Here is a 25,059-nt window from a genome sequence, read left to right as displayed (position 1 = left end):
ATCTGGCTCCTTATTTTGATTGATGAATTGTGAACAGTGGAGAGCCTGGAGATAGCAGTTAGGAGACCTTTTGTGTTCAGACTCTTCTCCCAACTCAGGTAAGTCACTTTCTCTTTCTGGACCTTAACTTCCTTCATAATTGCTTGACATGGGGATTGGAGAGAATCTCTTCTAATTTTGCTTTCCCTGACAGCAGGAATCCCCATGTTGTCAGATATGCTCATATTCAAATATTAAGTTGGGAAATGCCTTTCAAAGTGAAATTAATGCTAACATTCCAAGCAACTTCCCCTGCAAAAAGCCAGGCTAGAAGGCATAGAGACTATCAGAGGCAAGAGTGAGTGGTGTGGACATTTCAGAGGATGGGTACTTCAAAAAGCTTGTGGAAAATGGAATTAAACGATAAGTTTATTTTGGTGCAAAAAGATTTTGAAAGCCATGCATAGTTTTTCCATAATACATACTTTCCATGAACTTTTGAAGACCCCTTTTATAATACCAGCTAACATTTGTCACATACTGCATCCAAGTCAAGTACCATCTAAGCACTGTTAAGCACTGTGTGTATATTATTTTGTACCTGTGGAGTAGGTAGTATTATTCTCTCCATTTTATGAATGAGGAGACTGAAGCCCAGGAAGTTAAGTAACAAGGTTACACAGCTGGTAAGTAGCAGAGACAGGGTTCAAGCCTAGGCACAGAATGATTTTAGAAATCTTTCTCTTAACTGTTACACATCTGTTTCTCAAAATGTGCCAGAACACTGAGGCCATAAAGGGAAGGCAAAATGCAGACAGATCAAATTTCCAAATTGTTCAAAGGAAAGGGAAGAGAGAAAATAAGAAACTATTGGCTAAAATTGATTTCCCTTTCTTCCTTTAGAGTGCAATGACTATAAATTCTGTAGAATCCAAATATGGATATGTGGTTGAAGAACAGATGGAAGTGTGGAAGCCATATTTGTGGCCATTGAAATAACTTTATGTCATAAAATATAAGAAAGCATGCTTTGAAAAAATATACCTAATGTTATATATTCATTTATATTACAAATGCTGGTTGTACTAGATACTATGGATAAACTTCTCACACATTGTAATTTACTTAACCAGGGACATTTCCTCTTTAGTTAAATTCTTGAGCATATGAATATATGTACACACACACAAACACAAACCACTAGTTTCAAATAACAGATAGTGGGTACTGATGAGCGGCTCAACCAACCATTACCATTCAGTTCAGGACTGAGTACCTTATTAGTGGGTTTTCTATATCCTTTCTTTTCCCATTCCTTGCATTTTGGCCGTGAGCTCAGTGTTAGTAACTGCCAGGGCCAAGGAGCTCAGTAAAAAGGAGACGGGGACCACTTGACATTACTAGATCAGTCAAGTAGTTCTGGTCAAAACACAGGTGGGAAGAAATCATTTGGCTAATGTGAGACTGGATTTCCTATGAATTTTCCTAGCCCCATTACATTGGGATTGCTATTGCTTATTTGAAAATGAAGTTGTGCTGGTGCAGAAGTCAAAAGCAGGCATTTTTAGATGGGATATAATGATTTAATTTTAATTTCACATTTAATTACAGAAAAATCTAAGCTGTTGTCTGATATAAGTGCTCGTCTATGGTTTACATACAGAAGGAAATTTTCACCAATTGGTAGGTATATCATTTGTTGTACTGTACTTTCTTCCTGGGGATAGCTTGCCTGATGTTATCAGTGACTTCCCAGAATCCTCAGAATTAACAGCTCATCATGGCAAAGAATTTGGTTTATGGGAGTAGGTAAGCCTTTCACTAAAAGTCTCATTATTGAGGTATTCTATCAAGTATAGTTCCATGCTATTGATGTGTTATGCCAGTATACTTTTGATCCCACCTCCAAGGGTTTTGGCGCCAGATGGTATAACTTGTTGTATTTTTGAGAGTAAAGAAAAAAAATCAAATAAGCTCTTAATTTGGATAATAACTATTAAATTACATTGAATTGCTTTGTGAAATTACTTGTTTAATAAAGTCCATTGTGCCTTGAAGGAAAGAATATAATTCCTTAGGTTTCTTTTTCCTTACAAAATGAAAGTACCTTGCTATTGGGAGATAAATTATAATAGATGTTCTTGAAATTCATTCTAAGGTGTTATGAGCTGTGATATAGAAAAAAAGGGCAGTTCAATAAGCTACGTGAATCCTCTAAAGATGACTTGTGTAAAATATTTGCAAGTATGGTAGCTACTTCCTAATATCATGACCCTGAAGGAAAAGGACCTACAAGTGGCAGAAGCTACACTCCTAAGAGGAAACCTGTCTGACCAATTTTGTTGCAAGACTGTACCTAGTGACTAGGTACAGCCTTTCCATTAAGTGCACAAAATGAAACCCACACACACATTTTTTTGCCCCCCACAGAGGGTACTCCAAACAGTAATAGAAACAAAAGAACAATCTTTAATATGCAGTGGGTATAAACTGTTATTTCTCTAGGAGAGTTTTTTTTCTTCAAGGCTGGACAACATTTCCAATTCAACTCTGACAATGTTTTGGCAATAGATGATCTCTTCTTTATGGGGGCTTCATTGTGCGTTATCCACACTGATCTGGCCTGTAATCCCAGCATTAGCAAGAGCAAATGCATTAACAAAGAGCCAGCTCAGAAATGGCCGCTCTCCTCCCCCTACTGGGGTAGCAACTGTCCTTCAATCCCCACAACAAAAAGAAAGAAGGGACTACCTTAGCTCGATTGTCTTGCAAGGCTGATGGCTCCCTTTAAAGTTAGTCACCTGACATAATGCTTGTAGCATACTTCCTACTTTCTTGTAGGAAAAGGAAGACAATGAAAGAAAAATATCCCCTCTGCTATCCAAGCGACCTGATTTCATTGGTCCCTTGAAAAAGGATATTGAGCTCACTCTGACCATATATGTGGGATCTTCTTTATGTCAAGTATTCTTCAAATGGACCCTGTTGTCTTATTTATTAACTGGTTTTATATATTTCAAAGATATGGTACATTTCTAATTTATTAATACTATTTTAAATTGTGACCATATCATAACAATAAATATTTGTATCATCCTGTATGGGTTCTAGGACACTTTGACAAATATCCCACTTGATTCTCACATTATCCACCAATAGTAGGCTGACCATGTTCTGTTATCCCCAGTCTGTAAATGAGACTTGGATTAGGTAACTAGAGACTTCTGGTGCCTAACGCAGATCTCTTTCCTCTCTTTTACATTGTTCTTCTTGCTGTTCAGAACTTTATAATGTATTTGTAGAATAGTTAAGAGCCTTCCAAGTCTCTTGATCATGTTGATGACAATCTTTGGTAGTATTTGTTTTTTAACTAAGGTAAGACTGGCTCTCCTGAGAAGTTCAGGGCCATGCAAGTGAGCTGTACAAGTCAAAGTTTGGTCTGGCAGGTGATGCCATGGAATGCATTAAGTGTTAGTAGCCATGCATGGCTGTCATCTATAAAAGTTGTATCATGTATACCTAGAAGTCTCCAAGCAGAACATCCAACAGGCAGGTTTAGTTCATTTGTTGGTTTTGTCTTTGGCCCCCAAACCCATTTTGGTTGACTCAGAATTATCTCTGAAAATTCTAACCCTATACTCAAATCCTGTTCAGTCCTCCACTTCCCTTTTGAGTGCATGTGTATTTGCCTGTTTTTTTGTGTGTGTGACTCTCAAATATGCTGATGTTTCAGGAAAAGGCAATTTAAGGAACCCATATTCATTCCCATCCATTTTACCAACAGGGGGAACAGGCCCTTCATCTGATGCTGGCTGGGGTTGTATGCTGCGTTGTGGACAGATGATGCTGGCTCAAGCCCTTATCTGTAGACACTTGGGAAGGGGTGAGTTAAATTTGTTCTATAAACTGCCTCAGATACCTGTGTAGTATCACTTCCCAGTGTTGGTTTAGCATTGATGCTGAGACCTAGGAACACTCAGGAACAAAGCTGCAGGTCCCAAAATGCTCTTTGCAAGCTTACATGGTAGGTCTGACAAGGCAACAGAGTCCCTCACCGGAAGGAAACAGCTAGTGTTCCTTGTGACTCACCAAGCCAGAGAGTTCTTTTCCTGGTACACAATTGAATGCTGAGGCAGGTGTGTCATTTAGAGGTTCCATCTTTGCTATTGTTTGAGTGAGTCCTTAAAAATACCAGATAACAAAAGGAACTGGAAGAAGGGTGTGGTGGTGAGTCTGTTTCTTGGCCTCATTTGAAATATCTGCCCATTGAAGGATAGAAGTGACCTAAAGGATATACCTAATGAAGCAACTGGTGCTATTTTGGTTTCCATTCACTGAGGATGCCCATTTGATGAAGAAGAAATCTTTAAATCAGCTTCCTCAGGAGGCTGCTTTATTAATTAAGAACTTTCTGGTAATCATTGTTGGAACTCTCAAGTCTTGCTTTCTTAAGACGTGTGTGTCCTTCCTTGTGGGCATTGGAGGATGACCTTGGTTGGATGCCAGTCCAGGAACTTGGGTGAAAGTCTGGTTGGACTTCAGAGAGAGTGAAAGGGCACTTTGGATAACACTGGGCTTCTGATCTCATTGGCTGTTGCTGACTGAGGTTCAGAGTTATGCAAACGTCACTCTCCTTTCCCTGCTGTGGAAACTTGCCTGACTTGCTTGTTTCCAGAGAGGACTGGAGAAGGATCTGGAAAGGCTTCAGGGCATATCCTTCTCATCAGGGTTTAGGATATCCTGTGTTCACTTCCACAGGGTAGTATCATAATTTCTATTTTCACAAGAGGAAACTGACTCTGGGACGTAAGGTGATCTGCCCCATGCTCAAATCAAAAGAGAACATAGGTTTGGGAATAGAATGTAGTGACTTCCCTGCTGTAGAGATGCTTCTGAGAGTAGATTCGTTCTTACTATCTAACTTTTTATCATTCATTCAAGTGATTAATCCAGAAGTTAATTCTGGAGGTAGCAGCAAATTGGAGAAAAACCTTCACAGTCAGCAGTCCCAATCGTTTTAATATAAACACAAGTAGCAGGGAGAATTTGGAAATAGATCCTGTAGTTAAGATAAATTACAAGATGTAATTTTGTAAAGAAACCTTTTGGATTGCTGCCTCTTCAGTTATTTTAAAATTGAGTTGGGGTGTTCACTTAGCACTGTCATCAGTAAATACCGCATGGTACTTAGCAGCCAGTTAATCAGGATTTCCCTAGATTTGGGCAGTTCAGTCACTGATGAAAAAAAGTTGAATGTAGTTCACTCTCTGAAGTCTGTGTTGGACCTAAAGTTTAAAACTTTGGTTTCAGAAGTATTAGAAGCAAAAGAAAACCAAAGGTTCTAGAGATAATAGCCCTTGGCATCAAGTGCTTGTAAGCTCTTTATCCAAATTCTCTCTAAAACCTCAGGAGAGAAACTTATGTCTTGGAAGCAGACTAAGCCTCAACAATCGGTCCCCTTAGAGTTCCTAGAGCTGAGAGGATGGGAGTAATGCAATCTGCCCACAGCAGTGATTATGTGGGGATTTTACAGTTGTCCTCAGTAAAGTTATAAGTGATCTATGTAGGATATGGGGGTGAGAGAGGGTGGGGAGGACTATGCCTAAGGCACAGCTGGGACCCCACAGATGTAGTTATTTTGCCTTTTGTCTTAAGGAAACCTTGAACACCTGATAGAAAAGATATTAGTTTTGGCAAAGCTCAGTGTGGACTTTAAAAAACATTTATTTATTTGAGGGTTGGGGGTAGGGGTAGAGAGAGACAGACAGACAGACATATCACATCCTTTGGGTCATTCCTCAAATGCCCAGAATCCAGTTGGGAACTCAAACCAGGTCTCTCAAGTGGGTGGCAGGAATCCAATTGCTTGAACCATCACCACCGACTCCCAGGGTCTGCAATAGTAGGAAGCTGGAGTCAAGAGCTGGAGCTGGGTATCAAACCCAAGCGCTATGATGTGGGACTCAGGCATCTTAACCACTAGACCAAACACCAGCTTCTCAGTGTGAACTTTTAAAAAAGTGGAGTAATTTAACTATTGTTCACAGCCCTTGCCTATATTTCCACTAAATTAGGATCTTTTTGCTTTTTACCTATTGAATCCTTTGTTTGGTGGAGAATTAAGCCCTTGACTATAATATATTTTTATTTATTTATTTTTTTATTTAGTAAATATAAATTTCCAAAGTACAGTTTATGGATTACAATGGCTTTCCACCCCCCCCCCCAATAATTTCCCTCCCACTCGCACCCCTCCCATCTCCTGCTCCCTCTCCCATTCCATTCACATCAAGATTCATTTTCAATTATCTTTATATACAGACCTTGACTATAATATAAATTAAAAATATGTTATCTCAAAAACTAGGAAGGAAGGAAGGAAGGAAAAGAGGAAGGGAGGGAGGAAGGAAGGAAAAGGGAGGGAGGAAGGGAAATAATTATATTCTTAGAATTGTGTCTATGAATATCTATCTGTTAAAACTCAATAAAAATAAAAATTGTAAAACAAAGCAAAAACTAAAAAGGTAGTGTAAAAGTAGCAATATGTAATTTTTTGAAAGCTTTCTTAGTTGTGAATTCCCCTTAGTTGTGTATATTCCCCTGTGGAGTGTTGTATGTTAGAATAGTGCATTCCCAGGGGTGGTGTTGAGGCACAGTGGATTAAGTCACTGCTTGTGATACCAGTATCCCATATCAGAGTGCCGGTTTAAGTGCTAGCTGCTCTGCTTCTGATCCAGCTCCTTGCTAATGCATCTAGGAAAGCAGCAGAAGGTGGCCCAAGTACTTGGGCCCCTGCACTCATGTGGGAGACCCAGATGGAGTTCCAGATTCCTGGCTTCAGCTTGGCTCAGCCCCAGCCATTGTGGCCATTTAGGGTGGAAACTACCAAATGGAATATCCCTTTCTTTGTCTCTTCCTCTCTCTCTGTCACTCTTTCAAATAAATCTTAAAAAAAAAATAAAAAGAATACTTCAGCCCCTCTCTGAGACTCTTTTGGCAAGGTTGCCAAAATATAAGGGCAAAAGCCATTGCTCTCTGCGTGGAGATGAAACACTATGGCGTCTGAGTTATGTATAGCTATACTGCCAGGTTTTGTGGTAGCCTCTTGTTCCACTAAGGGACTGACCAGAAAGGCCTTTGTGCCACTGTTTTTATGTAATATTTATCTATCTCTAGTCCTTGAGCTAAGTCAGTTCCTTGGTTAACTTCTTGTTTGGCTTTCCCTTTAAACCTACTGAATCTTTTATAGTAATTAGTTTCTAGATGTCTTTGGCATTGAAAAGAAGGATGTGTTTTCTTCCTAATTTACAGTTATAATAAGACTTCAGAGAGGTAACAAACAGTTGTAAAAATGATGTTAACACTTTTTTTTTTCCCTTCAAAAGACTGGAACTGGGAGAAACAAAAAGAACAACCCAAAGAATACCAACGAATCCTACAGTGCTTCTTAGATAGAAAAGACTGTTGCTACTCTATTCATCAAATGGGTAAGGTCATCAGTCAATAGTTTGTTTAATGGCAATGCCTATATCTGCTCTTTTTTGTCCCCTGGCTTACATGTGGCTTCACTAAGTTGTTCATCTGCTTAATTACTTATACAAAAAATTATTGGGGGTATGTGGCTTGTTGGAAGATATTTTACTAACATGTTAATTTTTTCCACATAAAACAGCACAAATGGGTGTAGGAGAAGGGAAATCAATTGGCGAATGGTTTGGACCAAATACAGTTGCACAGGTGTTAAAGTAAGTAAAAAAGTCTGGTATGTGCCTTATTCTGCTGTCTCCTGTGCCTCCCTACCCACCCAGCTAAACCTCCCATCAACCTAAGTGTTCTTGCAAACCCACTAAGCCACCTTTCCCAGTATGCCATCAAACATCTAGATGGTTCTTTGAAACGTGTAAGTATAGATATTTGCCTTGCTATCCCAGCATTGTATTCATTGGCATCAGTATATGTACCTGTACCCCAGAACACATTCAGTGTCTCACCCTTCAAATGGACACTTATGTGCCCTGAGCCATTAAGCTGAGGGTCCTTTTGAAGCTGAAAGTGTCATTTTATGTGGTGAAGGCTGAACCAGCCTAAGAAAATAAAGGACTCTCACCCTGCATAGTATTTTAAAAACCTGTTAATTCATTCCACGTTGACAGCATGGTTTGACTATGCTAAGGGCTGGGTGTATAGCAAGATGCTAGACACCTTCCTTGCCTCAAGGAACTCACTACCTCTTGGAGGAGACAAACCCTGAAGGAGTCTTGGAATCAGTTTGTCATCTCTTAGAAGACTCCGGGTACCCTGATATGATACTTTTACAGCTGGCCTGTAGGATTCCAGAGTTCACCTCCCACTATGAGAGGTGCAGAGGAGAGGCCAGGACCAACTTCTGGGGAGTTAATGTGGTGAATGGCATCAGTGCCTACACCTGCAGCTCACCCTACCTGTGGTCACTCTTTCCTGACAGCCTACACCACCAAATACAGAGCCCATAAGGGCAGAGATTTGTCCTGTTTCTTCTGTGGAGCTTCCTGGTACACGAAAGTACTCAATAAATACTCATTTAGTACATTAAAATGGCAACCAGGATCTGAAGCCAGATTTAGGGATCAGAAGATTGAAACTACTTGGACTCCTTTGATGCTCCGTACTTCAATTTCTGGGCATTATGGCGACACCTGCCATGTGCAGAGTACATATGGGGCCCTTTAACAATTATTAGCCAATCTGCAGTGAACTGGGATGTTTTGGAAATGTGCATGTCAGGGGAGTGGTCTGGAATTACTGGAGACCCAAAGAAAAACCTGTATCTTGGTTTGACTCCTTGCTAATAGTGTAGCCTCTCCGAGGCCACTTCTTGTCTTAGAATGGCCTTTTGGGCATCATTGTCTGTGCTGAGGACTTGGCAGTATTTTGAGAACCAATGCAGGAAACCAGGGTAGAAAATATGAGAGATTAGAATGACTATGTCAGGGTCCAAACTGAAGCGTGCAATGGTTTGTTGCTAAATGGCATCTTTCAGAATTTGCCTCTTCTAAATTTTGAGGCTTGCAACAGGAAGCAAATGGCATTCTTTGAGGAATTCAAGTGGGTTCTGATTCATCATGTTTTCATTAACCATAGTGCAGGGGATCCTCGACTTACAATGGAGTTATGTCTGGATAGGCCTATTGTAAGTTGAAAGTATTGTTAAATGGAAAAAGCATTTAATACACCTGCCCTACTGAACATCACAGCTTAACACAGTCCTTTCCTCTCGTGATTGTGGGGCTTCTTGGGAGCTGTGTTTCATTGCTACTGCCCAGTATCACAAGAGAGTTTTGTACCCTATATTGCTAGCCTGGGAAAAGACTCAAATTCAAAATTTGAACTACAGGTTCCACTGAATGTGTATCAAGTTCACAACATCATAAAGTCAACAAAATCCTAAGTTGAACTATCTAAATTGAGGACTGTCAGTGTATTATTAATAGTAGTATTTATATTGTTCTGGAGAAAGATAATACATCAAAATGAGCGAAATAAAAGTGTAATGGTAATTTACCTCTTGCAGGGAGCTACATTGGTAGACAGAATGTTGGTGTTTTTGTTTGTTTGCTTTTGTCTAGTGAGTCTAGACCTTTCCTAGGAATCCCAGAAGTCGACAGGTGAAAGGGAAGGGAAAAATCGCAGGGTGCTTTTTTGATGACCTGAGATCATCTCTCTTTCAAAGGGTTTTTCTTTGTGACAGCCCCTGAACTCATGCAAGTTGGCATGCTGTCTCTTCAGCTGCTGACCGGGTAGGCCTCAACCAGAGTCAGTCTGTGACATAAGTCTCCTTGAAGAGTGTTCGTGGTGATGGGGGTGAGGTATGAGAGAGAACATTTCTCTCTCTCTCTTTCTCCCCTCCTCCCTGCTCCCAGGGTACTTCAAAAAAGTCAAGAAAGATAGAAGTAAAAGAAAAAGTTTATTTTGGTGCAAAAATATTTTGAAATCTATGCATAGTTGTTTCATACTTTGTACTTTCATGAACTTATTGACGACCTCTCGTATATATCTATTTTACATTTTTTTTGCTCCCAAGTAAATTTATCTTGTAATTCTGTTTTCCATGAATGTTTTGAAGTATCTTCATATCTCCCTCTGGGTTTTCCTGGGGGGCTCATTGTCCACATTATGTATGCTCACCAACAAATATATATTTCAATGACAGTTTTCTTTTTTTCAGACACATAGTAGGAATGTCATTGATTTAAGAAAAACAGTTTCCCACAACTTTGAGAGTAGCTGTGTGGCTGACTTTTCTTTCTTTCTTTTTCTTTGGCCAGCAGGAAGCCTTCATTTTGTGAGGTAGACTATTCCATGTTGTAAGCTATGCCTTTGTTTTGAAGTTCAGATACAGTGACTCTGGCATTCTCACAGTCCCCGGATATGGACTGTCCTAGAGATCTGTCACAGGAGCCAGTGCTGACCTGAGTACCAGCTTCTCTGTGGCTCCACATTCAGTGACTTTGGGAACACTGGGCATAAATTGTACATTATAATTGCTTCCTGCTGACTTGCCCATCTTACCCAGTTGTGACTTCATTATATGTTGCTTTGCAGAAAACTTGCTTTATTTGATGAATGGAATTCCTTGGCTGTTTATGTTTCAATGGATAATACAGTGGTCATTGAAGACATCAGTGAGTGCTCAACCTGTTTATCTTCCGTGTTGGGGGTGATGAGTTCCTTCCTCAGCATTTAGAAATCTAAGGCCAGAGAGAGTCTCTGGCCTCCCTCACCAGGGCGGGGAAGCTTAGGAGAGCACTGGGGCTCTGGCCTCCCTCACCAGGGCGGGGAAGCTTAGGAGAGCACTGGGCTCTGGCGCTCTTCTGCTTGGGCTTTCTGTGACGGAGTAAGCCATTGGAGGATCTTTGCTGCCCCTTGATGAGGTACTATACCCTTTTCCTGTGGGAAATCCAGACTGTGCATTTCATTAAGCCATTGATAGATCTTTTGTAAAGATCCACCCTTATCCAGGCCTGTGCTCCCATCCATGGGGGATGGCGAAGCCTAAAGTCACAGCTCCTGTTTCAGAGGCCCTTGCGAACTAGCTGAGAAATGAGATTTCCTTAATAAACCCAGAATACCTGTTGGGAGCTAAACAAGCAGGCAGTGACCAGAATGAAGAGCATGAGACTGAAGGAATGGCCCAGGCTTCCTATGCGAGGTTGGGGCCAGCTGTGCCCTGGTGGTGGTGGGGAGGGCCCTCCAGGCAAGGAGTATTACCTGAGGCGCCCCTTTATTTTGCATTTGCAGTATTTCCAACAGCTGGCTACCCCTTACTTACCTAACTTTCTTACCTTCCCGTTCTAGAAAAAATGTGCTGTGTCCTTCCCTTGAGTGCCAACACACCTGGTGAAAGGCTCCATGATTCTCTGACTGCTTCGAACCAGAGTAAGGGCACCTCTGCCTGCTGCCCAGCCTGGAAACCCCTGCTGCTCATTGTGCCCCTCCGGCTGGGCATAAACCAAATCAATCCTGTCTATGTTGATGCATTCAAAGTAAGTTGCCCCTTTTCCTGAGCCCATTGCTGCCTGCCCATCATACCGCCATGCCAGCACAGAGATCCGTGAGCAGCAGTCCACAAGTGAGTTGAGAATCTTGCATTCTCTTTCCCTCCAGGAGTGTTTTAAGATGCCACAGTCTTTAGGGGCATTAGGAGGAAAACCAAATAACGCCTATTATTTCATAGGATTCTTAGGTAAGAAAGGAGGACTCACAAGTAAGTCACCATGGGCAACGGGAGGGAGTGGGCATGAGGTTTGCCTGGGAGACCAGGTGATGGCAATGAGTGGGCCCCTGTGTAGCTCAGCGCTGCTATGGCGTCTGGTCTGCTCCTTCTGTCTTCTAGGCTGATCTATGGAGAGGAATGCTTACGGGTGCCTGGCGGAATGCAGGCCACCTTTGAGAGCCTCTGTTTCCTTGCCTCTTGGTAACATGGTTCCTCAGCTTTCTCACCGGGTGGGTCACAAGGTCACAGCTTCATCCAGCACATCTCTTTCCTGCCTGTGAGGCCCAGGGCAGTGGCATTTCAGTCCCGTGGCTTTGCTGATCTCCTTCTTATTGGGGTTCAGGCAGCTAAGCTAGGAGGTGCCCTCTGCCTTCCCAGGTCCCCAGAGCTGGGTGTGCTGGCTCATTGTTTAGAGCCATAACAGAGTGGCAATTAGAGGAGGCAAAGGCAGAATTATTCCTTTCCTGACAACAGGGGCCAAGCCTTCAAGGCACTGATTTCCTACCATGAACCCTGAAAGGAACAGCCCAACACTCCTTGCATAGGCCAGTGCCTCCACAAACCCAGCCACCTTTCTCACTCAGTGGCTGCCATCAGAAGCATTTAAGGCCCTCAACACACACAGTGAGCTTCACCGTGCACACAAATCACCTTGACTACCTATTAGAATGCAGATTCAGGGGGTCTGCCTGCCTTAGAGCCTGGGAGTCTGCATTGCAAATTAGGTGGTGCCGGTACTGCTAGTCCACAGACCCTGCTTTGAAGACCAGGGTGTGGGTTAAGGGAGTGGTGCCTCCAGCACACCTCTGGCAGGGGTAGGGTAGACTGAGACTGGGTCTCAAGGAAGTTATGAGCTTAGATTGGTCCATAGGTGAGGGAGAGCTAGAGTGGTTCTGTGAACATGGCAGGAAGGGATGTGCAGAGGACAGGGTAGAGATGGCCTATGGCCTTGGTCAGCCTCCCCCACACATCTCCTGGAGATTCGTGGAGGTGAGGGGCGATGGAAACAGACATACCTCACTTTGCGTGCTAGTCTCCTTTTTGCCAAGTTGTGTTAGTGCAGTTAAAGGATATGAAGTCGTTCAGTCGTGGTTTGTCTTCTGTGAAACATGGCTAACACCCAACTCACTGTCGGGTCATCTCACAGTAAAGCATTCACAAAGAGCCAGGCTTCCGGTCCGCGCATGGCGAAAGGTAGCTCCACCCTGCCTCACCCCCACACCTCTTTCCTTTGCTACCTCTTTCTTCCAGAAAAAGGGGATTTTTGCACAGCTGCTTCTGTGCTCTCTAATGCTGCCATCTATTGGTCAATCCTAAGAACTACAGATGAATGGAAACTAAGAGCCCATGGTGGCTTTTGTTTTTCCTAGGTACAAAACTCAATATTTGAAAAAAAAAAAAAAAAAAAAAAAAAAAAAAAAACTCAATATTTGGAGTTATATAAATTTAGATGCCCTTGATTCCTAAGCTTCTGGGTTCTTGACAAAGAAAATATTGCAAACAGTTATTTCCTATTGCTTATGCTTGTCCTAGTCTGTTCAGGGTGCTTTACCAGTGTCCCACAGACTGAGTGGTGTAGAAACAGCAGTGATTTATTTCTCACAGTTCTAGAAGCTGGGAATTCCAAGATGAAGGCACTGGTAGATTCCATGTGTGGTAAGGACCTGCTCCCTAGTTCATGGATGGCACCTTGTCACTGTGTCCTCCCGTGGTAGAAAGTGCGAGGGAGCTCGTATGGCCTCTGCAGACACTAATCCTATTACCTTCATCAGTGTTTCACCTCTCAAAGCCCCCAGTTCCTAGTTCCAGCCCACTGGGGATAGGCTTTTAATATATGGATTCTGCGGAAACACAGATATTCATTCCAGAACAATACTTTAAGACACGTTTGGAACAGATTGGAAGGGATCTCAGTGAATAGTGTATGTGGCTCCTGAGCACCCTGGCCTCCCTATCCCAAGATGCCCAGAGAGAATTTGCCAAGCTGGCATAACCCCATTTCCTGAATCTGACTTCTCATTAACGAGATCCAGGCAAGCTTTATTTCTTGAATAATCCAAGATAGTGGTTCACATAGCGCCCATCCTCTCACTCATTTGTAAATCCCTTGTGCAAACGTGTGGCTCCCAAGTCTTCCAGCTCCCCCTTTGTGGCTCACCCCCTTATTAGATGAGGTTGAGTGGCCCGGATCAGCAGAGGGTCTAAAGGGAGGCGAGGGTTGAGAGTTGCCATTTTTTGAACACCTGTATTATGCCTGGGTTTCTGCATAGTTCTCTCTCCCCATCTCTCTGTCCCCTGTGAAGTCCAGACCGTTATTTCCATTTTACACCTAGTGAAACTACTAAGAGAGGTTATTTCCTCAAAGTCACTCAGCTAGAAAGTTGTGAAGCTAGCATTTGGTTCCAACTAGGGTATCTGTGCCTGCCACACTCCATTGCTTTCCTGAGACCCTCCTGCCTGGCGGGAAGCTGGGAGAACCTCTAGATGTGTCAGGCTGTGGTCCTGGGAAGATGCAGGTTGTCACATTTTGCCTGCTGCACTTGAGGAGAGATTGCCACCTTGAGATCTATTGTGTTAACCCTGTCTCTGCAGGGTTGAGCAGCCTGCACCTTCCCCCGGGGCCTCATCTGAGACCTGTGCGTACTCCCCACAGCAGTTCTAGGATTCTTTCCATCTTCTACTATGTTTCTTACCAGCACTATGAGAAACAAGGCAGCTGCACACACACACACACACACACACACACTTCACTCACACCCTCACCCTCATAGAGAAAGGTCCTGGCCAGAGCCAGAGCAGAGGTTATTATTTCCACTGCCTGAACTCACAACACTCCAGCAGATGGCTGAGTTCTAGCCCTCTTTGGCTTTCAGTTTCCTTGTCCACAACTTCCTTTTCCTCTTATCTTAGTATGGTCTCAGGTAGGCTTCCTTTAAGCATCTTGGTTATTGCTCTCTAGTGTGACCCGAGGTGTTTTTGCTATCACTGATCTTGCCCACCTGTGTTCTAGGAGGAGCCAGTCACTTGACTGGTCATATGGCAACATCGATTTCCATATACTTGTCAACATGTTTACCGGAAAATGCTCTTGATTTAAAGGAAGATATTTCTGTGGCCATCTTGTACCTGTATTGTGTTAGAAGCATTTCACAGAGGTAGAATCTTCCAGGTTTCCAAGATTCCAGGAAGGAATCTTCCAAGACAGGCGCAGTGACCCCAGTTTATAAACAAGAACATTCAAAGAGAGCGAATGAAGTGGTTTGTTCTTGGTTTATGATAAAGTGAAACTTTTCATCGGCTCTGGGAAGCACATTCTTTGCCAACAGAAATACATAAATGTGCCCAATCAATCTTCAGTGCCATACCAAGGAGGGCTTTGGGGGCATCCCCCCCCCCCAGTCTCCTGATGCAAGTAGATGTCTCTTTGGTCGCCTGGCACAGTTGAGAACACAGAGGCCTAGATGGCACTCAAGCCTGGACGGTGAGGTCAGGGTGTCCCTTTCGGTATTTTTGCTTACACAGTTGTTGCTGATGAGTGCTGGAAGGACTCTCAGCCCTCGGAAGATTAGGTCCAAGTAGAAATGTTACCCAGAACTCCTCCCAGGACAGTTTTTGGGTAAGGCTTATTCAATTTAACAACACATGGCTTTTCTCTTAGGTGCAAAAGTCAACCGTCCCAAAGTGAGTTTTCCCAGTGAGTCACATCTGTACTGATGTTAGAGAGGCAAAGGCAGTGCTTTCTGACAGAAATCTACTACCTTGCTGACAATCACCAACTTGTTACCTAATCAGGACCGGAAGTCAGCTCATTAGTATCTCATCCATAGCAGAGTTAGCATCCTCATTCGATCTGGGGAGCATTTCTTTTGGAGTCCAAGGCTTTTTCCTTTACCAGAGACACTCCCTGAGTGTAAGTCTAAGAAGTGATGATTCTAGGTCAAGATGCTTTTCAATGTCAGAAGAGGCAGAAAGGTCCCTAATGGCCCCTGGGCTCATGGCCCAGTGACTCTACCTCCCACCTGCTCTTTGCTACTGCTGCTCACAGAGCCTGCCATGTCATCTGTGGTCTCTCATGTCCAAACCTGTCACTTTCCATTTTTGGACCTGGACATTGAGGGAATGTAAATGCTAGGGCAAGTCTTCTCACTGAATGATGAGATTTAAGTGCAAGTGTCTTCCTTCAAGCATGCTTACCGTGGCTTCAGGCTTTCTGTCATCCCATGCACATTGTCACCAAGGGAGGGTTAGCAGAACCAGAGGGCCTTCTTCCGAGGACAGCAGTGGGGCCAGGGCCAGCGGTTCTTCTAAGGTTAAGCCTGTCTCTTTCAAAACAGGTAATGAGCTCATCTTCTTGGACCCTCATACAACCCAGACCTTTGTCGACACTGAAGAGAACGGAACGGTTGATGACCAGACTTTCCACTGCCTGCAGTCCCCACAGCGAATGAACATTCTGAACTTGGATCCTTCTGTGGCATTGGTGGGTACCTGAATGTCGGGTGGGCCAGGGGATATGGCACAACTCCGTTGCAGATTGGTTCCCCAGGAGTTAGCCCGATTGCTGAGTAGGCTGGCAAGAATCTGTCTGCTCACCAGGCCCATAAGAGGCAGCGCAGCGTAGTGGGGGAAAGAATGGGCCCTGGAGCCAATCAGCTCCAGACTCTGCCACATCTGAGCTGTAGACTGGAGTTGCTTACCTTTCTGAGCCTTGGTCTCTGCATTTATACAGTGAAGAAGACCATACTTCTTTCTTGTATGGTTACATGGACACATTGTGTTTCAGGTACTTGGCACAGGGCTAGCCCACTGTAAGTAGTCTATGAATGTTATTGTTAGTACTTCATCTTTTCTTTTTCAAAAAAGTGTTACTTATTTTTATTTACTTGAAAAGCAGCAATATACACACACACACACACACACAGAAAGAGAGAGAGAGAGAGAGAGAGAGAGAGAATTTTCCTCTACTATTTCACTCTCCAAATGCCTACAACAGGCAGAGCTAGGCCAGACCAAAGCCAAGATCCAGGAACCCTTTCCAGGTCTCCCATGTGGGTGGCAGGCGCCTCAAGCACCTGAGACATCATCTGCTGCCTCCCAGGTTGTACATTAGCAGGAAGCCAGAGCAGCAGCAGAGGTGTGACTCAGCCCCAGGCACTCCAACATGGGGTGATGGTGCCCCAGAGCCTGCCCCAAGTATTACCATCTTATCCTGGTTTCCTTCTTGGCCTCCGTTTGTCGACATGCGAAGGTGGATTATAGCTAGGGAGAGATGCAGGAGTAAGAAGTCCTGGGAGGACTGTGCCCATTTCTCAGTGCACACAGTCCAGGAAGTTGCAGGATTTCCCCCACAGGAAGTTTGATTGCTACCTGTACGCACTGTGAAGTAGCAGTGGTTCTGGGGCCTGTCTGCATCCTCTCTTCCCATGTAATCCAACTGTCAGAGCACGGTGACCAGCACAAGCTGATAGTCCTCCTCTTGATTTGGACCATTGTTGCACAGGGAAGGAGACTGACATTGCTCTCTATTCAGGTAACCCACTCTAATAACTTGAAGGTCAAAGCCACATTGTCCAGTGTTGTTTCTAGTTGAAAATGCTCTTTGGCTTTTGTTTGCTTGTTTTATTGAATATTCTTTATAGATGTGTGTTTGCATACTCTGAATATGATGCAGTTAACCTCATGCTTTGGAGTCTGGTCTTCAAGTTAGAAGAACTCACAGCTTGAGCAGGGAGGGACATGGAAGGAAAGAAACAGAAAGAGAGCAAGCAAGTGAGAAGGACAGAGAGAGAGAGAGAGAGAGAGAGAACACAGTTGTCTATGTCCAAGTGAGGCAATGAACTAGGAGAAAGAGAAGCCTGGCCAATCTTCTTCCTGTACTGCACTTGGGGAGAGTGGGACCCATGTTGGGATTCTGAGCCCATAGCTCCATGTTGCAAAGGGCAATTCTAAGTTGTGTTCTTTTGCTTCTCTCCCCCACCCCCAAGGGATTTTTCTGCAAAGAAGAAAAAGACTTTGATAACTGGTGTAGCCTTGTTCAGAAGGTAAAGATGTATGTTTTTCTTAGTCCTAAACAATGAAAGTAACTCAATATGTTTCCTTTTCAAGATTATTTTTCACAGTAGTGTAAACCTAGTCTGATATGATTGTATTGCAAGAAAAAGAAACTATGGCATCAAAGAAACTGTTGGATGTGGGAAATTGTGTATAACTTTTGGGAAACTGGAAAAACAAAACTTTTGATTGAGATATACTTTGTATGCTGAGTGTGTGATGTCCGTGATGACACTTGATGCTTCATCTCATTAAGCCGATGAATCATGAAATAGATAATATTCTGCCATTCGAACTGAAAATGCCAATTTTATATTGCTCAATCGAAATTCTTCCTTACTCTGTTTATACCACTACATTGGACAGATGGGCTCTCAGAGCCTTTGAAAGTGTAAGGAGGGAAGAGTTTTTTCTTCACAAGTGAATACAAAGTTAATACCCCAGGTAATGATTCCCCGAGATATAAGGAGAATTATTTTCTAAAGTCAATACTTAACATTTCAGAATGCAGTAAAACTATATATCACATTTCTGGTCACACCATGCCATTTAAATGGATACATTTGCTATAAATTGTGGATCACACCTGAACCCACACCAATAGCTACCAGTACTCTTCTGGGGCAGATTTAATATGATTAACTGACATTTCTTTGGAGACAGTACTTCATGAACATCTCACCCCAAAATTGAGCTGGACTAATGTAAGTGGCACAGGGCCTAAGCCTCATAGCAGATTACTGAGTATTGAGGCAGGGTGATGGGTACTGCCCTCAGTTACTCCCAGTATCCTCCTTTGCTGGCCAACAGTATCTGGAAGTAAAGATGGCTGGGTCTTCAGATGGTTCAAGTAGAGGAAGGGTATATTTGCTAGGCCTTTGTTTTCTTCTGTCAGCCACCAGGTTGGTGGGTTTGGGGTCACACATTGCCACCTGCACAGAAGTGTAGTAGTGTTTACAGCTGTTTCTGTGTCTCCCCAGGAAATTCTAAAGGAGAATTTAAGGATGTTTGAATTAGTTCAGAAGCATCCATCACACTGGCCTCCCTTTGTACCTCCAGCCAAACCAGAAGTGACAACCACTGGGGCAGGTAAGCTGTTGTTCAGCAGACCCGCATCGAGCGATTGTTTTGTGATACAGAAAAAATTATACTTTAAATCTTCTGCTAAGCTCATCGTCGCCAATCTCAAAGAACAATAAAAAAGAAGAATAGCTAGAAGCAAAAGTTCTATGAAAAATCAAGACGACTAGAATTGTTTTCTCCTGGTCTTGTGCAGAATCACAATTCAGAGGCCATGAATGATTCAAGAGGCATCTCGAGGGGGTAGTAGAGCCTTGGCCCCGTTATTCTAATTAGGCCTTGTGATGACTAGGATTGTTCTGAGTCTTATAGAGAATTTCTTACACCTGGCAATGGTCCTAACTGTGTCTCCTCCCGACAAGTTTTTCTTTAGCAAGCAAAGCGATTTTAAGAATGTGTAGTCTTAGCTGCTGAGTAATGTACTGATTGGTCCCTTCAACCCAAGTGTCGAGCTTCCTCTCTTTCTCATTCATGTATTCCAACAGAATTCATCGACTCTACTGAACAACTGGAGGAGTTGGACCTGGAGGAAGATTTTGAGATTCTGAGTGTGTAGTGTAGTAGAAACTCAACTTGGAGGTCTGTCTTCCATCTGGCACCATAGGGACACGAACTTATCACACAAAACTTTCCTAGTCAGCAAGTGCCTGATATGCCAACAGCATACAAACTCAGTAGCAATCATGACTGAGCCAACTGCCAATTCTCAGACAAAAGGCAAAACAAACACATGACAGCAAGCCTTCCCTAGAAAGAAAGAGCGCAGTCGTGGCGCCCCGGAGGGAGAAGATGAGGAGGAGACTGTTGCTTCCCAGCTGGTGTTCCATGGCCAGAGCGAGTGTTGAGCTCTGAGGTGAGGCGATGGACGTCTGGAAGGCAGACAGCGGCTCTCAGCTTCCTTCCGGATGACAGATGGTTACTCTGTTCTTCTTCACCCTTTCGGGTGTGACCTCTTTGGGGCTAAATACTAAGAAGCAATCTGTTCTCTTGCTCAAATAATAAAGCAACTGAATCAGGGATTTAAAAAGTTCTTGATAAATTATTTGAATATGTACTTGACATAATTATAATTTCTGTCAAAACATTTCTCAAGGAAATTATGTCCAATGTACACTTGCTGATCTCCTGCATACTTAGGGAAACCTCACTATTTGATGGCTCACTGTCCCCAGCGTCACTGATACTTTTGTCAGCCATCACCCTATCCTTAAATCCAATCATGGTTGCTTCAATCAGGGGTCAGCACAGTTTTTCTGGAAAGGGTCAGATGGTAAATATTTTAAGCTTTGCAGGCCATGCGGCCTCTGTCCCAGCTGCTCAACTTCTGCTGTGGAAACACAAACGCAGCCGCAGACAGTGTGCATGCAAATGAGCCTGGCTGTAATCCAGTAAAACTTTATTTACAAAAACAGGCAGAGGACTAGGTTTGCCCAGCGGGCTGTAGCTTGCCAATCATGCACTTAAATGGTTTATTTTTGGTTTTCGAGAAATTAAAAATATATTGTGTTTCAATTATGCTATTTTGGTTAGCAGCCATATTTAGAAAGAATCATTCATGTGGTGACATTTAACTGGTGCCTCAAATACCATTTCAAATCATTTCAGGATTAGCAACATGCTAAGTTTTAAAGCAGGTATCCATCAAATTCGCTTGGCTAGCCACTGTCCTGTGAGAATTCAGCTCAAATCCCTGAAATATCTTCCCATTTTCCTTTCCTTGGTTTGGAAGCTAGCACTAAGCTAAGTGACTTGTTTCCTTGGAGCCTGTGGTTGTCCCCGCCCCCCGCCCAAGTAGGTAATATATTCCAATGCTTCAAAATTCAAAAGATCCAAAATGTTATTCAGCGAAATGTCTTTCCCTCCCACAGGTGAGTTCCCTTCCCTGAAAACTCCCAAGGTTATTAATTTCTTCTTTATCCTTTCCAGAGGGTGTGTTTTCTGCATATATAAAATATTCATATGCACACACACACACACACACACATATACACACATACACATATGCAGCTTAGATTTAACAACTATAACATTTCTCAACTTTTGATTTATCTATAAATAGTCCTGACAGTACAAAAGTGTAGAAACTCCTTAAACTCTAGCCTGTCAAGGGGAGGAAAGCAGTTGTAGGCTTGTCTTGAATCAAGGGTTTATAGACCAGCCCTTTGACTTTGATCATTTTCTGATATGTTCCTGCCTCAATGTTTTATTACCGATTTCCACTCTCAGTAACAGGAACATCCAAGGCTCTGAGGGGGAACTCACGGACTGTAGTGTGTTGAATGTTAGAAAAGTTGTCATCGAAGAATGTCCAAAGAGTCCATGTTCAGATTTCATTCATTTTATTGGCTATATACAAAGCCGACGCCATGCTTATTACTCAGGAGGTGAAGGTAGCAATTATTCAGATGACACTGATTATGCGTTGTCTGTATTGGCACAGTGGACATAATACTTAAGGAAACAGAATCCCCTGAAAGGAATTGCCTCATGTCAACAGAGCTAAGAGGATTCTGGGAAACTGGCAATGACAGAAAATGGCGAAAATAAATCCCCCCAAACAGAATACAAAACACTTTATAGCCAACTTGGGCTTGCTCTAGGTCTGCTAACTGCTAATGAGAGGAGTGTGCTTAATTTTTATTAGGTTTATAAAAACACATTGAAATCGTTTAATAGGCTACCTGTGAAAGAACAGTTGGATGCCCATTTTTTTTTCTGGCACGTCTCTGTAACAGCCTCAGAATGCAAAGGAACTAACACACTGGAGTTTGAATTTGCCACATGGCACACATCTGGATGACATTTGGAGTAAACAAGGACTTCTGAGAAATGGAGCTTTACCTTTTTGTTCCTGGAGTCGAAAGCAAAATTTACACCTCCTTAGCCATGCACCTTTCTACCCTCGGCTCAGGAAAAAGGGCCGTGATTCTTGAGTGCTTTTATGGGCTTGGCCATGTTGGTTGCATCCAATGCTCTACTTTAGACCTGGCCAAGTTCTCTGTCTCTGGCTGAGGAGAGAGCCAGCCAGGAGGAAGTCTAGGACCTTATGAGGTTAGTGAGCCCCTTTCTGCCGCTGGCCTTCAGGACTTCCTATGCCATAGGAGGCCCAGGCTAGCTCACTCTGAAGGAGTCAGAGTTCACACCTAGGCCCCTGGCTGGCACCCTGTTCCATTTGTGGGCCTCTCAATAGTGAGGGCTTGTACTAGGCAGACCGGAGCCATCCAGAAATGTCCAGCCAGAGATTTCTTTTTTAAACCTGGAAACACTGGGCTCTGGTTTAAGCCGAGTCATGTGTAGTGACCTCTGGACATAAAGAAATGACAGTAGTGATGGTGAAGAGCTTTCTGATCAAGACAGCGAGGAAAGCCAGCAGTCTAAGGAGGTGGCGGCCCAGCAAATCTTTCCGAGGTAGCCATGAAAAGTCATGCAAACATGCAAATCCAACGGTAGCACCAGGGTGACTGAAACGGGCCAGCAGATCCAGAGTGGACTCATCTATCGGGCGTGAGGGTTGGGGTGATAGGAACGTCCAGTCGTCCAGCCCAAATGAGACTCCAGCAGACAACTGGACAGATTGGCAAAAGGGCCCAGGCCGTCCTTCTTCAGTCTGGCCAGGTTTGTGAGGTGACTGTTGTGACGGGGAGGGGAGGGCAAGGGGCAGAGTGGCAGGTGCCACCCTACAAGCTTTTCATACACACCTGGCAGCGGCTGACTCGGCTGTGCAGCTGCCCGGCTTTCAGCGTTTCAGACACTGGCTCCTCCCTGAACTGCTGCCTCTCCTCCACCGTGGTCAGCCAGAAGCTGTACTTGTTGGCAAAGTAGTGGCAGGTGCCTCGCGCCCCGCTGCACTCGATGAAAGGAGTGGCCCGGAAGTCCTCGAGGCAGGATCCAGGGGAGACCAGGGACTGGCCTCCGCCCTCGGCGCCGGCGGCCGTGTGCTAAAACAGACAGGGTGGCTGTGTGGGCTGCCGTGGGGGGAACACGTGGATGCCTGCTCCGAAGCACTGCCCCCGAGGGGCGGCCCCAGCTTCTGGCCTGCAGGGGCAGGGGCTGCCCATCCTCCCTTATAGCAGCCTTTAGGGCCAGCAATGCCCCCCTTTCAGGCTCCCTTGTGCCCACTTAACCCATCGCATGGGGCCAAAGGCTACGTGTCAACCAGTGTTTCTCAGGCTATTGCTGTCCCCCTGAGTTTGCAGGTGTGTTCAATCACCTCACCACCGAATGTCCACAGACACATCTGAAAAAGGCGGAATTCAGGACAATACAACAGGCCCTCAGAACACAGTTCTCCAAGCCCTTCATCTACTGTGCACTGTACTGTAAGGGAAAGAATATGCAGTTTCCACGAACTGGTTAAACCATGCCCCTTGGAGCCAGTGTTGTGGCTTAGCAGGTTAGGCCACTGCCTGTGGTGCCGGCATTCCTTATGGATGCTGGTTCGTGTTCTGGCTGTTCCACTTTTCCATCCACTTACCTGCTAATGCACCTGGGAAGGCAGTGGAAGATGCCCAAAGTGTTTGGGCCCCTGCGGGAGACCAAAAAGAAGCTCCTGACTCTTGGCTTTGGCCTGGACCAGCCCTGGCCATTGTGGCCATCTGGGGAGTGAATGAGTGGATGGAAGATATTCTCATGTCCCCCAACTCCCTTCTCTCTCCATCTCTCTCTGTAACTCTGCCTTTCAAATACATGAATATTTTTAAAAATAATAAAGGGGGACTGGCCTTGTGGCATAGAGGGTAAATCCGCCACCTGCGATACTGACATCCAACTTGGGCGCCCGTTCTAGGCCTGGCTGCTCCACTTCCCATCCAGCTCCCTGATAATGTGCCTGAGAAAGCAGAAGATGGCCCAAGTGTTTGTACCACTGCCACCTATGTGGGAGACCTGGATGAAGCTCCTGGCTTCTGGCTTTGGCCTGGCCCAGTGCTGGCTATTGTGGGTGGATGATCTCTCTGTGTCTCTCCTCTCCTCTCTCTCTCTCTCTCTCTCTCTGTAACTCTTTCAAAATAAATAAATAAATCTTTAAAAAATAATAATAAAATAAACCATGCCCCCAACCCTCCCACCAGCATACCATCCATAGCTCTTACTCTGAACTGACCTTTATGAGAATGACTTAAACTTTCAATTTGTGCCACATCCTTTAGGGTGACATATGAAAGGATTTCAAAATGTTCATGGAAAAATACAATTAAGATAAGTTTATTTTGATGCCAATTTTGAAATCCATGCATTTTTGATCCTTAATATACATCTTCCACAAAGTCTCTGAAGACCCCTTGTACACATGTGAGTCCCAAAATCTTATGCACCCAAAGAAACTCACCTAGTTATCTCATTTTCCCCACTAGCTTCCTACAGCGTTTGTTAGCTGCTGAGTAAAAGTGGGCCTTATATTTGGCCTAAAAGCCCAAGCCCGCATGTTCAGTGTGCTCCCTTGGCATTGACTTTGATGGCTGCTCATGAGCCAACAGTCTTGAGTCAACATACCCACAAACGGTGGCCCCTGTCTCCCCTGCCTCCACCACCCCCCACTCCTTATTTAACACAGGAGGTAGGGAAGGGGCCTGATACGCACCTGAGTGAGCCAACAGCCTGGGGTCAGACACTCGGACCCCCAGTAACCCCCTTACTCTGTGGAACTTTTGGGACAGTGAGAATGTCCGTGTGCCTCTTCACGTGCCCTTTCCCAACTAGAGAAGCATCGATCACTTCCCCATTTTGACTCTCATGTAGACAAGTTTCTAAAATGCACACCACATTTCCCTGCAAAACAGCTGCCGCCAATGTTTTTTTTTTTTTTTTTTTTTTTTTTTTTTTACAGGCAGAGTGGATAGTGAGAGAGAGAGACAGAGAGAAAGGTCTTCCTTTTGCCGTTGGTTCACCCTCCAATGGCCGCCACGGCTGGCGCACTGTGGCCGGCGCACCGCACTGATCCAAAGGCAGGAGCCAGGTGCTTCTCCTGGTCTCCCATGGGGTGCAGGGCCCAAGCACTCGGGCCATCCTCCACTGCACTCCCTGGCCACAGCAGAGAGCTGGCCTGGAAGAGGGGCAACCGGGACAGAATCCGGCGCCCCGACCGGGACTAGAACCCGGTGTGCCAGCGCTGCAAGGCGGAGGATTAGCCTAGTGAGCCGCGGCACCAGCCGCCGCCATGTATTTTAACCCTCGTAGATGGCTCAGGCTTGCCATGGTGA

General features: G+C 44.3%; 2 protein-coding genes across 6 annotated transcripts in view; one reads left to right on the top strand and one right to left on the bottom strand.

The window, feature by feature from the left end:
* The window catches only part of ATG4A (autophagy related 4A cysteine peptidase), a 67,433-nt gene extending 47,544 nt beyond the window's left edge, over positions 1 to 19,889 (top strand). For all 3 annotated transcript variants that reach the window (XM_008272859.4, XM_008272860.4, XM_070067444.1), the window contains exons 3-13: positions 1,591 to 1,662; positions 3,764 to 3,862; positions 7,365 to 7,466; positions 7,652 to 7,724; positions 10,561 to 10,640; positions 11,314 to 11,501; positions 11,623 to 11,701; positions 16,066 to 16,211; positions 17,716 to 17,772; positions 18,763 to 18,871; positions 19,348 to 19,889. In XM_008272859.4, coding sequence (XP_008271081.1) covers positions 1,591 to 1,662; positions 3,764 to 3,862; positions 7,365 to 7,466; positions 7,652 to 7,724; positions 10,561 to 10,640; positions 11,314 to 11,501; positions 11,623 to 11,701; positions 16,066 to 16,211; positions 17,716 to 17,772; positions 18,763 to 18,871; positions 19,348 to 19,418 — 1,076 coding nt within the window. In that variant the 3' untranslated portion in view covers positions 19,419 to 19,889. The remainder of the gene's footprint in view (positions 1 to 1,590; positions 1,663 to 3,763; positions 3,863 to 7,364; positions 7,467 to 7,651; positions 7,725 to 10,560; positions 10,641 to 11,313; positions 11,502 to 11,622; positions 11,702 to 16,065; positions 16,212 to 17,715; positions 17,773 to 18,762; positions 18,872 to 19,347) is intronic.
* Positions 19,890 to 21,184: 1,295 nt separating this feature from the next.
* Positions 21,185 to 25,059, bottom strand: part of COL4A6 (collagen type IV alpha 6 chain) — a 312,961-nt gene continuing 309,086 nt past the window's right edge. For all 3 annotated transcript variants that reach the window (XM_008272863.4, XM_070067442.1, XM_070067443.1), the window contains one exon: positions 21,185 to 22,800. In XM_008272863.4, coding sequence (XP_008271085.2) covers positions 22,540 to 22,800 — 261 coding nt within the window. In that variant the 3' untranslated portion in view covers positions 21,185 to 22,539. The remainder of the gene's footprint in view (positions 22,801 to 25,059) is intronic.

Source organism: Oryctolagus cuniculus, chromosome X, assembly GCF_964237555.1.
Source record: "Oryctolagus cuniculus chromosome X, mOryCun1.1, whole genome shotgun sequence".
NCBI classification, from domain to species: domain Eukaryota; kingdom Metazoa; phylum Chordata; class Mammalia; order Lagomorpha; family Leporidae; genus Oryctolagus; species Oryctolagus cuniculus.
This window is presented reverse-complemented; position numbering and strand designations above follow the sequence as displayed.